The sequence below is a fragment of the Coregonus lavaretus genome (assembly GCF_964263955.1).
Source record: "Coregonus lavaretus genome assembly, chromosome: 21".
NCBI classification, from domain to species: Eukaryota; Metazoa; Chordata; class Actinopteri; order Salmoniformes; family Salmonidae; genus Coregonus; species Coregonus lavaretus.
The window spans coordinates 39,610,034-39,623,400 of record NC_140008.1 but is presented as its reverse complement, the minus strand read 5'-3'; the positions used below and the strand labels follow the sequence as shown (position 1 = coordinate 39,623,400).

The 13,367-nt window shown below is 44.1% G+C and overlaps 1 protein-coding gene across 1 annotated transcript in view; it reads left to right on the top strand.

Annotated features, from left to right (window-relative positions):
* The window catches only part of LOC311148665 (uncharacterized protein), a gene marked incomplete at its 5' end in the record, with an annotated part of 169,361 nt that overhangs the window by 46,380 nt on the left and 109,614 nt on the right, over positions 1–13,367 (top strand). The window contains 3 exons of the mRNA XM_084185648.1: positions 7,899–7,952; positions 8,042–8,095; positions 11,351–11,404. Of these exons, the coding sequence (XP_084041774.1) occupies positions 7,899–7,952; positions 8,042–8,095; positions 11,351–11,404 (162 nt within the window). The remainder of the gene's footprint in view (positions 1–7,898; positions 7,953–8,041; positions 8,096–11,350; positions 11,405–13,367) is intronic.

Below are 13,367 nucleotides of genomic sequence, written 5' to 3'. Positions count from 1 at the left end.
GTAATGTTTTACAGTCACTAATGTATTTTCAATTCAATACAACATTATTGTAAGTGCAGGTACTTTACATGAAATATTACTCAAACATGATCATTTGAACAGCAGCTCTACATCCACAATGTCTCCCTATCTGAAAAGCATCTATGTGGTGCTTACAAATACTTTACGAATGCTTTATCAAGTCTTTATAAGTAGTGGTTTGTTTAAAGTGGGACCGAAGTGGGTCTACATTAATGGCTGCCTGTACTGGGCTCTGTCACGTCAGACAGAGGAGAGGCTGCCCCACAGCAGATCCCTATTCAACCCATCCCAACTCTAGGAACCCTGGACACTTCCATCATGCTGGAATTAGAATCACATGTCTTCCAGGCATATTTGATGTGAGAGGAAACCCAGCTAACGTGGCGACTGATTCCTCATGTCACTCTGCCCCCGCCCCACCCCACCTCGTGAAGAAGTCTTTCAAATTCACATTTCAAACAAATTGGTGGAATCTCCTCTGCTGATTGATCCACATCTATCTCTTTAGCCCACTGCAACCATTCATCCCCACCCCTGCCTTCCTTGTGCAGGAGACAGAGAGACATGCAGACAGACATGCAGGCCCCGAGCTCCTTCCCTCACCACTATTCCTTACTCCTCTCCTTCTGTCCTCCAAAACTGATCTTGTTGCTTCATTTTTTCCCTTGACGCATCGTGACTTAATTCTGGAGAGCTTCATTATAAACAAAGTAGTGGCAGTGAGCCTCGACACTGTTAGACCCTATAGCATGTTCCTACAGTACAGCTATGATGGATCAGATCTGCTTGGTGGTTGCCATTTTGACTGACAGACTGGGTTGTCTCCTATCCATCATGCATGATTGTTTTTGACTTTGTCATGGTTTGTCTTGTGTGGTTGGGATTAGTGTGTCTTGTGTGGGTATCTTTAGTGTGACTCATAGAGAGTGTGGCTGCTGGAGTTATGATGTTTGTCAAACCATGATGAAGTCAAAACATATAACAAAACATCAGAACATACCAGCAATGTGGTTGAATGGCTTTCTGCACTGATGCTCATCACCCTGTTTACATACTGTATATGTGAATGCCTGAATTCCCTTCCCAAATTTATATTTACATTTACATTTACGTCATTTAGCAGACGCTCTTATTCAGAGCGACTTACAAATTGGTGCATTCACCTTATAGCCAGTGGGATAACCACTTTACAATATTTTATTATAATTTTTTTCTTTGGGGTGGGGTAAGGGGGGCTAGAATGATTACTTTATCCTATCCCAGGTATTCCTTAAAGAGGTGGGGTTTCAAGTGTCTCCGGAAGGTGGTGAGTGACTCCGCTGTCCTGGCGTCGTGAGGGAACTTGTTCCACCATTGGGGTGCCAGAGCAGCAAACAGTTTTGACTGGGCTGAGCGGGAACTGTGCTTCCGCAGAGGTAGGGGGGCCAGCAGGCCAGAGGTGGATGAACGCAATGCCCTCGTTTGGGTGTAGGGACTGATCAGAGCCTGAAGGTACGGAGGTGCCGTTCCTCTCACAGCTTTGTAGGCAAGCACCATGGTCTTTTAGCAGAGACGAGCTTCAACTGGAAGCCAGTGGAGTGTGCGGAGGAGCGGGGTGACGTGAGAGAACTTGGGAAGGTTGAACACCAGACGGGCTGCGGCATTCTGGATAAGTTGTAGGGGTTTAATGGCACAGGCAGGGAGCCCAGCCAACAGCGAGTTGCAGTAATCCAGACGGGAGATGACAAGTGCCTGGATTAGGACCTGTGCCGCTTCCTGTGTAAGGCAGGGTCGTACTCTCCGAATGTTGTAGAGCATGAACCTACAGGATCGGGTCACCGCCTTGATGTTAGCGGAGAACGACAGGGTGTTGTCCAGGGTCACGCCAAGGCTCTTTGCACTCTGGGAGGAGGACACAACGGAATTCTCAACCGTGATGGCGAGATCATTGAACGGGCAGTCCTTCCCCGGGAGGAAGAGCAGCTCCGTCTTGCTGAGGTTATTGAGGTGGTGATCCGTCATCCACACTGATATGTCTGCCAGACATGCAGAGATGCGATTCGCCACCTGGTTATCAGAAGGGGGAAAGGAGAAGATTAGTTGTGTGTCGTCTGCGTAGCAATGATAGGAGAGGCCATGTGAGGATATGACAGAGCCAAGTGACTTGGTGTATAGAGAGAATAGGAGAGGGCCTAGAACTGAGCCCTGGGGGACACCAGTGGTGAGATCACATGGTGCGGAGATAGATTCTCGCCACGCCACTTGGTAGGAGCGACCTGTCCGGTAGGACGCAATCCAAGAGTGAGCCGCGCAGGAGATGCCCAACTCGGAGAGGGTGGAGAGGAGGATCTGATGGTTCACAGTATCAAAGGCAGCAGACAGGTCTAGAAGGACAAGAGCAGAGGAGAGAGAGTTAGCTGTAGCAGTACGGAGAGCCTCCGTGACACAGAGAAGAGCAGTCTCAGTTGAATGACCAGTCTTGAAACCTGACTGGTTTGGATCAAGAAGGTCATTCTGAGAGAGATAGCAAGAGAGTTGGCTAAAGACGGCACGCTCAAGAGTTTTGGAGAGAAAAGAAAGAAGGGATACTGGTCTGTAGTTGTTGACAATATACTGGTCTGTAGTTGTTGTACCCACATCCACCAAATGATGGTGGAATGGGCATCTCTTGTTGAGCTTGTGCTGTATGTTTGACCCAAAGCCAATCTGTCTATTTTAAAGCACACATATTAAACAAATAGGAAAAAGGGTTGAACCTTTTATTCCATTGATGTTTCTCTCCAATAGAGAGAGAGAGACAGAGAGAGAGAGAGAGAGAGAGAGAGAGAGAGAGAGAGAGAGAGAGAGAGAGAGAGAGAGAGAGAGAGAGAGAGAGAGATACAGAGAGAAGAGAGAGAGAGAGAGAGAGACAGAGAGACACAGAGAGAGAGAGAGAGAGAGAGAGAGAGAGACAGAGAGAGAGAGAGAGAGAGAGAGAGAGAGAGAGAGAGAGAGAGAGAGAGAGAGAGAGAGGAGAGAGAGAGAGAGAGAGAGAGAGAGAGAGAGAGAGACAGAGAGAGACAGAGAGAGAGAGAGAGAGAGAGAGAAGGAGAGAGAGAGAGAGAGAGAAGAGGAGATGAAAGAGAAAGAATGGAAAGAAATATGGAGAGAGAGAGAGAAAAAATTAAACCCTCTCGCAGGCAGCAGGTGGTGTCCATCTTATCTGTCGTTCCCCCCTACTGTAGCGCTGTGTGGGATATTTAATGTTGATTCGCTGGATCAATTGGTTGGCCCTGAGAGGAGAGCGTGGGATATCGCCTTACGCCAATTGTCTCTGTTCTCAGCCCGTCATTTTCATATGCCCTCAGTTGAAAGCGTTCTTTATGAAGTGCGTGCGATTTGTCTTCATCCCGCCGTGCCATTAGCCAGGGAGACTGAGCATCAAACATAAAGTCTTACTGAGACCAGATGGACCTCTTCTTTTAAGCCACATGTCCTTTATTACATCACATTAAGCTCTCTGAGATCTCTCTGAGATCTCTCCTTCCCTCTTTCCTTCTATCTTTTTAATTATCTCTCTCTCTCTCTCTCTCTCTCTCTCTCTCTCTCTCTCTCTCTCTCTCTCTTTCTTTCTTTGCGTATTGGCCAGACTGGTGAGATACTGATCAATTTGATGGGAGAATTAGGAAAACATTTTATTTTGTGGCCTCCGACCATAAGGTAAGGAAAAATAGCTATTTGCAACAAACTACTCACAGCCTACAGTATTTCTGTGTGGTGAATAACTGGAAAACATTACAACATAGATGAGCAACTTTGATGGGTGTGGGTGCTACAAATAAACAGAACTCATCATGAGGGGCCACAGTGGCTCGTGGGTCTGCGTACCCACATCCATAACCCCACCCCCATGGGGTGTAAGGAAAATGTTTTAAAGCAAGTTTGCTGCAATTCTACACATTTTGCCATGGGGCAGAGAGAAGATTTTACAATTATATAACTAATTTCATGCAATTCTACAAATTTTGCCATAGGGCGGAGGTAAATGTTTGCAGTTTTTAATATGATAACTGATGATCATTGGACCCCACCCTGGTCAGTAATTCAACCATGCTTACTACAAGCTTAGATAGCTGGCCCCTAGACTAACTTACCAATCTAAAAGAAATGCTGACATGGGCTAATTGAGTGACTGCTGATGCACAACCAAATTGCACCTTGTATATTATATTATTCTAACTCTCAACAGTAAGTTGAGACCCCGACTGAGTTCACCCCTGCATTAGAACATGCGTGCATACATTTTTTGTGTATGGGTGGTCCCGGGGATCGAACCCACTACCTTGGCGTTACAAGCGCCGTGCTCTACCAGCTGAGCTACAGAGAACCACAGCTGTTCTCTGTAGTCTTCATAATATACCATGGTACTTCTCATGTTTTTGAATGTGAAGAAGCCTTAATGGTTTCTGTGACAGCGGCTGGCGGAATCTTTTGTAGAGGTTAAAAGTAGGAGGAAGCAAAGGTCTCTGTTCAGGTGTACAGGCTGGCTCTGATAAAGGGAGCCATATGTGTGTGTGTGTGTGCATTCCTGTGTGTGTTCGTGTGTGTGTGCTTGTACTTTATCTATCAGTCCCTGCTGTGCTGCTGGAGCAGTGTTTCTCTCCATACCTGGTGACAATCCCCTCAAAGCACAGTACTGGGAAACAGAGCCACACCATTAGACCAGTAGGCCTGGAACGCATAGAATCACTTACAGAGCTGGCCCCGGCCCCACGCCCTCGGCCCCACGCCCTCGGCCCCACGCCCTCGGCCCCACGCCCTCGGTCCATGTAATTACAATGATTAGAACCATCATTCATAATCAACAACCATGTGGTGGTAAATAACATACAGAAGGTGGCTCTTTCACTGCCTGCCTGTATTAGAAGGACCCTTGTCCAGCAGCACAGTGTCCGGTCACTCCTACCATGTCCCTGTCACAGCTGATTAGATGTGATGTTAGTTGTGCGTCTGCTACGTTCCAGTCATGCGTCCGCTCGTGTGGACGGCCTAACCCAGAACGGACGCTTTAGTGTCAGCACAGGCACAGCTTGGAAGTCATCATAGGCGTTGACTCACAGGCGGTAACAGCATGTGTTAAAATAATGGGCTGCGAGTGTGAAACGGATGGATTGGGATGTTTCCTGTGAAACATGTCCTTCATTGTCTTGCCCCATAAATCTGGGCAAGTATAAAACATACTGTATACTTGATGAAGTGTGTGTGTGTGTGTGTGTGTGTGTGTGTGTGTGTGTGTGTGCTGTATCTTACCCTACTTCTCCTTCTCTCCACAGGGAGACCCAGGACCTGAGGGAGAGCGAGGACTGACTGGCATAGTGGGAACTATGGTAACTACCCACCCTCTCCTCTATTTTCCTTTCTCCTCCTCTCTCCTGTTTTTCAGTCAGTCTGTATCTACGTATATCGGTCTCTGTTACTTCCTCTGTCTGTTCTCTTTTTCAAAATGGCTGCAACTGAGGACTCCCTCCTCTCTTGTTGCCTCTCTCTGTTAGGGACTGACTGGAAAAGCGGGGCTGCCTGGATTGAAAGGTGATAAGGTGATCTAAATATTTATATTATTGTAGTGTATCTGTGAATGATCTATCCCAGTGTGTGGATGAGTAGAGTGTGTTTTACAGTCAAGTACATAGTGAAGGGAATGGGATGAGATGGGAGTAACAGAAGAGAGGAATGAGGATTTGATATGGAGTACAGTACACTCAAAAAAGGTGCCATCTAGAACCTAAAATAGTTATTCGGCTGTCCCCACAGGGGAACCCTTTGAAAAACACAGGTAGAACCCTTTTGGTTCCAGGTAGAACCCTTTTGGGTTCCATGTAGAACCCTTTCCACAGAGAGTTCTACATGAAACCCAAAAGTGTTCTACCTAGAAGCAAAAAGGGTTCTACCTGGAACCAAAAAGGGTTCTACTATGGGGACAGCCGAATAACCCTTTGGGAAACCTTTTTTCTAAGAGTGTACATCTCGGTACAGTATAAACTTGAGAAATAGAGATGTGTATTTTAAATGTCTGTTGTATCCCTGACTATGATTGTTTCCCCTTTCTAACAATTACGCAGTTCATCAATCAAACTCTTGATCTTAAATCCTGCTTGATTTTTGTATGATGTACAGTGGGGAAAAAAAGTATTTAGTCAGCCACCAATTGTGCAAGTTCTCCCACTTAAAAAGATGAGAGAGGCCTGTAATTTTCATCATAGGTACACATCAACTATGACAGACAAATTGAGAAAAAAAATCCAGAAAATCACATTGTAGGATTTTTTATGAATTTATTTGCAAATTATGGTGGAAAATAAGTATTTGGTCACCTACAAACAAGCAAGATTTCTGGCTCTCACAGACCTGTAACTTCTTCTTTAAGAGGCTCCTCTGTCCTCCACTCGTTACCTGTATTAATGGCACCTGTTTGAACTTGTTATCAGTATAAAAGACACCTGTCCACAACCTCAAACAGTCACACTCCAAACTCCACTATGGCCAAGACCAAAGAGCTGTCAAAGGACACCAGAAACAAAATTGTAGACCTGCACCAGGCTGGGAACACTGAATCTGCAATAGGTAAGCAGCTTGGTTTGAAGAAATCAACTGTGGGAGCAATTATTAGGCAATGGAAGACATACAAGACCACTGATAATCTCCCTCGATCTGGGGCTCCACGCAAGATCTCACCCCGTGGGGTCAAAATGATCACAAGAACGGTGAGCAAAAATCCCAGAACCACACGGGGGGACCTAGTGAATGACCTGCAGAGAGCTGGGACCAAAGTAACAAAGCCTACCATCAGTAACACACTACGCCGCCAGGGACTTAAATCCTGCAGTGCCAGACGTGTCCCCCTGCTTAAGCCAGTACATGTCTAGGCCCGTCTGAAGTTTGCTAGAGTGCATTTGTATGATCCAGAAGAGGATTGGGAGAATGTCATATGGTCAGATGAAACCAAAATATAACTTTTTGGTAAAAACTCAACTCGTCGTGTTTGGAGGACAAAGAATGCTGAGTTGCATCCAAAGAACACCATACCTACTGTGAAGCATGGGTGTGGAAACATCATGCTTTGGGGCTGTTTTTCTGCAAAGGGACCAGGACGACTGATCCGTGTAAAGGAAAGAATGAATGGGGCCATGTATCGTGAGATTTTGAGTGAAAACCTCCTTCCATCAGCAAGGGCATTGAAGATGAAACGTGGCTGGGTCTTTCAGCATGACAATGATCCCAAACACACCGCCCGGGCAACGAAGGAGTGGCTTCGTAAGAAGCATTTCAAGGTCCTGGAGTGGCCTAGCCAGTCTCCAGATCTCAACCCCATAGAAAATCTTTGGAGGGAGTTGAAAGTCTGTGTTGCCCAGCGACAGCCCCAAAACGTCACTGCTCTAGAGGAGATCTGCATGGAGGAATGGGCCAAAATACCAGCAACAGTGTGTGAAAACCTTGTGAAGACTTACAGAAAACGTTTGACCTGTGTCATTGCCAACAAAGGCTATATAACAAAGTATTGAGAAACTTTTGTTATTGACCAAATACTTATTTTCCAACGTAATTTGCAAATAAATTCATAAAAAATCCTACAATGTGATTTTCTGGAATTTTTTTCCTCATTTTGTCTGTCATAGTTGACGTGTACCTATGATGAAAATTACAGGCCTCTCTCATCTTTTTAAGTGCGAGAACTTGCACAATTGGTGGCTGACTAAATACTTTTTTTCCCCACTGTATATATCCTATAGGATGGGTTAGATAGACACCTGAACATGGATGGGGAAGCAGTGTGTCCCTCCCTGTGTTGTTGTGTTGTTAACTCTGTTCTCTGAGGAGCAGGGCGTTTGTATTATATCTCTGTGTGATGCTGTAACATTCAGGGCGAACCTGGACTAAGGGGGGAACCAGGAGAGATGGGTTACCAAGGTGACAAGGTAGGTTTCCCATCCGTCTGAACAGGTTTATTGGTTTATTGATGTAGAGAACAGGAGCATAAACCAGTGTTGTGTGTTTGTACCCCCAGGGTGCTGCTGGCTTGCCTGGACCTCCTGGACTCCTTGGGAAAACAGGCCCACCTGTACGTAGTGTGTGTGTGTGTGTGTGTGTGTGTGTGTGTGTGTGTGTGTGTGTGTGTGTGTGTGTGTGTGTGTGTGTGTGTGTGTGCGTGTGCGTGTGCGCGTGCGCGTCACTTAATTAATGGAACAACTCCAGTAAACACCCTGTATATTTTAGTTACTTGCACTTTGTTACTAACAGACCATATACAGTGCATTCAGAAAGTATTCAGACCCCTTGACTTTTTTACTTTGCAGCCTTATTCTAAAATGGATTAAATAAATAAAAATCTATCTACACACAATACCCCATAATGACACTGCGAAAACAGGTTTGTAGAATTTGTGCAAATGTATAAAAAACAGAAACATCTTATTTACATAAGTATTCAGACCTTTTGCTATGAGACTCGGAATTGAGCTCAGGTACATCCTGTTTCCATTGATCATCCTTCAGATGTTTCTACAACTTTATTGGAGTCTACCTGTGGTAAATTCAATTGATTCGACATGATTTGGAAAGGCACACACCTGTCTATATAAGGTCCCACAGTTGACAGTGCATGTCAGAGCAGAACTCAAGCCATGAGGTCGACGGAATTGTCCGTAAAGCTCAGAGGCAGGATTGTGTCGAACCACAGATCTGGGGAAGGCTACCAAAAAATGTCTGCAGCATTGAAGATCCCCAAGAACACAGTGGCCTCCATCATTCTTAAATGGAAGAAGTTTGGAACCACCAAGACTCTTCCTATAGCTGGCCGCCCGGCCAAACTGAGCAATCGGGGGAGAAGGGTCTTGGTCAGGGAGGTGACTAAGAACCTGATGGTCATTCTGACAGAGCTCCAGAGTTCCTCTTTGGAGATGGGAGAACCTTCCAGAATGACAACCATCTCTGCAACACTCCATCAATCAGGCCTTTATGGTAGAGTGGCTAGACAGAATCCATTCTTCAGTAAAAGGCACATGACAGCCCGCTTGGAGTTTGCCAAAAGGCACCTAAAGGACTCAGACCATGAGAAACCAGATTCTCTGGTCTGATGAAACCAAGATTTAACTCTTTGGCCTGAATGCCAAGCATCCCTTCAGGAGGAAACATGGCACCGTCCCTACGGTGAAGCATGGTGGTGGCAGCATCATGCCGTGGGGATGTTTTCAGTGGCAGGGACTGGGAGACTAGTCTGGGGGCAAACTAGCTGCCCTCCAGGACACCTACAGCACCCAAAGTCACAGAAAGGCCAAAAAGATAATCAAGGACAACTACCACCCGAGCCACTGCCTGTTCACCACGCTATCATCCAGAAGGCAAGGTCAGTACAGGTGCATCAAAGCTGGGGTCGAGAGACTGAAAAACAGCTTCTATCTCAAGGCCATCAGACTGTTAAACAGCCACCACTAGCACAGAGAGGCTGCTGCCTACATACAGACTTGAAAATCACTGGCCACTTTAATAAATGGAACAATAGTCAATTTAATAATGCCACTTTAATAATGTTTACTGTACATATCTTGCATTACCCATCTCATATGTATATACTGTATTCTATACTATCTATTGCATCTTAGCCTATGCCACTCTGATAATGACATTGCTCATCCATATATTTATATATTCTTATTCCATTCCTTTACTTAGATTTGTGTGTATTAGGTTTTTGTTGTGGAACTGTTAGATATTACTTGCTAGATATTGCTTCACTGTCGGAACTAGAAGAACAAGCATTTCGCTACACTCGCAATAACATCTGCTAACCATGTGTATGTGACCAATACATTTGATTTGATTTGGATTTGATTTGGATTGAGGGAAAGATGAACAGAGCAAAGTACAGAGAGATCCTTGATGAAAACCTGCTCCAGAGTGCTCAGGACCTCAGACTGGGGTGAAGGTTCACCTTCCTAAAGGACAACGACCCTAAGCACACAGCCAAGGCAACGCAGGAGTGGCTTCGGGACAAAGTCTCTGAATGTCCTTGAGGGGCCCAGCCTGCGCCTGGACTTGAACTCGATCGAACATCTCTGGAGAGACCTGAAAATAGCTGTGCAGCGATGCTCTCCATCCAACCTGACAGAGCTTGAGAGGATCTGCAGAGAAGAATGGGAGAAACTCCCCAAATACAGGTGTGCCAAGCTTGTAGAGTAATACCCAAGAAGACTCGAGGCTATAATCGCTGCCAAAGGTGCTTCAACAAAGTACTGAGTAAAGGGTCTGAATACTTATGTAAATGTCATATTTCAGTTGTTTATTTTTAATAAATATGCCAAAAATTATGGGGTATTGTGTGTAGAGTGATGAGGAAAAAAAGAATGTAATCAATTTTAGAATAAGGCTGTAACATAGCAAAATGTGGAAAAAGTCAATGGGTCTGAATACTTTCCAAATGCACTGCAACTGTCTGAAACTAAAACTCTCTGCCTGAAAACTATTATGACAAATTCACGCAATGTATTAAGACCATCTGTTAGGTCCTGCATGAGTCGATGACAGGCAACAAACAATGTAGCGTTTTTTTGCGTTCTACAGTGTTAAGTCACTGAAATAGTATTTTTTAAATGGGGTTAGCATAGAAAGCTAAAACATGCACACTTTGGCATAGTATTAAGTGAATACACTGCAAAGAAGCTCCCATATTTCAACGCTGAAGCTGTCCTATTATGGGTACGCTTCACATCTGCCTGAGCAAGTGTTTGCCCTCCCTGGCAAATCCACTTGGGCTGTAGACGCCAGTCAGTCAGTCACTATGGCATCACAGAAAGACCATATGAATATTTGTTTTGACAAAACAAACAACAAACAAACAACTCTGATAATACTTTTATTTCCCTTTTGACCCACATTTTAATCACATAGACAATCAGGGGAAACCCAGAATATCCAGTGTCACATAAACACAAGCCACATGCAGGAACCAATGGGATTATCAAAGGGGAGGGGGGCGTTACTGCAGATCCAGGAATACCCACATGCAGGAAATCCCCGAATAGCAGCCCGCAATCACACACTATCGGTCACTGTGGCATCACAGAAAGACCATATTAATATTTGACAAAACAATACACACCGTGCCTTCCTTCTCGGAAACATTGGCAACTGTCAAATGGAGTGATGGTGAATACTTACTACAGAAAAACAGACGCTTTCAGTGCCAAGCCTTTATATGCCTCATGTTGTTTTTGTGCATAATCTGTGTGTGAGAGTGATAGAGAAGAAAAGAGAAAGATGCTTGGCATTGATGTTTCCACTATTTGTGTTCATGTTTTCATGTCTCTCCGTCTGACAGGGTAAGATGGGTGACATCGGACCGCAGGGACCTCTCGGCCCACCAGGACCTGAGGTAAGACAACAAACACTGATATCATTAAAGCCACACTCTGTTAGATGCGTGATATTACAGTCTGTAGCTTTAATGGCCATTGAGCTACTGATAAAGCTCAATATTCTGTCATAAACTTCTGTCATATCGTGCTATAAATGGTAAAACAAGTAAATCATGCAAACTGAACCAATCAACAACAAAAAACATATCATCCTGATCTAAGCGTCTGTTGCTACACAGTGTTGTTATAGTCAAGTTCAAATTCTTGTTCTGTTGGGACCATATCGTATCCCTGTCCTATTACCTGTCAGAGATTAGATTGTTTCAAGTTCAAGTTTCAACTTTATTGTCCCAGAGGGAAATTGGTGGCAGAGATGAGATAGCAGAGATGGGATAGAGGAACGGCACTGAGACTGTCTGAGACTCTCTGCTCCATTAACTGTGTTCTGTCCGGAGGTCAGGTTGTAAACAGATACACTGGGAAAATACAACGGGACGGGATGGAAGTAACTGATCCTTCAGTCTAAACACAGACATGACCATAAAACACTATCACTACACTAACACCATAAAACCCTACAAGCCCCACATATCTCTCGGTATCTTTACTCTCTAATTAGACAGTGTGTAAAAGCAACTTGGGCACAGGTCCATATTAACTATAGTTATTGCCTTGCCTGATAGTGCCTCTGTACCCATCACTATGGTTGCTCACAGGTTGTGTCAGCTGAATATACACAAAGATACTTGCATAGATACACACACAGATAAGACAGTGTGTAGAAGCCATGGCCACAGGTCCAGTGTAGTGATTTTTTATGACTGCTCCATATCTATGTTTATGGCTGCTGCCTCCCTCCAAGGCCAGGTCATGTTCAGCTCCTGTCCTGGTCAATGAGACAGACACTTGTGTTTTTTATTAAGTTGAACATGTGCTGTTTATGACAGAATGTAAAAATTTGGTGAAATCAAACTTTTTTTTTTTTTTTTACCAAGTTACACTTCTCAAAAGGCACTGAATTGGTGGAACAACCCATCTACTGTTTACATTTTCCCATCCAAAGAGGTTAAATAAAAATAATGACTATTGTAATTGCTTATTAAGTAACAGGGTTGACCGTAACAGGGTTGACTGTAACAGGGTTGATGATTTCAACTTTAAAAAATGAGCTGTAAATCCCCTCGTGAAAGGGGGAATGGAAGCTTGTTGTGTGCAACAGGGAGTGGCAATTGAATGCAAGCTTCACAGAAAAAATAAATGCTCGATCTGATCAATGTTCCACCACAAAACTCCAGCAAATGGCCAGAAACAGGAGAACCAGATCACCTACATTTACACTATCATTTTACTATTAGATGTTCAATGTTTCTTTTGAAATAAATATTTAAAAAGGAACAGTTTCACCATATTAAAATGAGAGTTCAGTTCACTTAACGCAGGTTGGCGTTTATTGGGATGGCTCATGTACTGGAGGCAGCGCTGCAGGGTAGTCACTAGCTGGCACAGCCACAAAGTCATAAAATCTGATTTTAAACACAACCCTAACCTTATGAGGTATTCTTCAAGAATCAATGGGTACATATCATTCATTTATAAGTCTAAAAATTGATGTAGCAACTGCAGATTGACACTTTAAATGAAGACCAAGGGGCATGTATTTGTTTTCATACATTTTTAGAATATATAGCCATATTTTGACTTTGCAGTTGACCCATCTAGTCCAGGACAAGATTCATCCCAATAAACATCAACGTGGTCAGGCAAACAGGGTTGACAGACATAAATGAATCACTAATCACATGAAATAAATAATAATCTTCAGAAATGACTTTGTCAAAATAACAGAATAACTAGGGCTTTACAATGATGGTGAAACATGGATAAAGTGGCGGGGGGTTAAGTGGCTTAAAATCTTCCTAGAAGTCACAGAGGGTGCATGGAGCTCATGTCAAAATGATGAATTTTACACTTTAGCAAGTC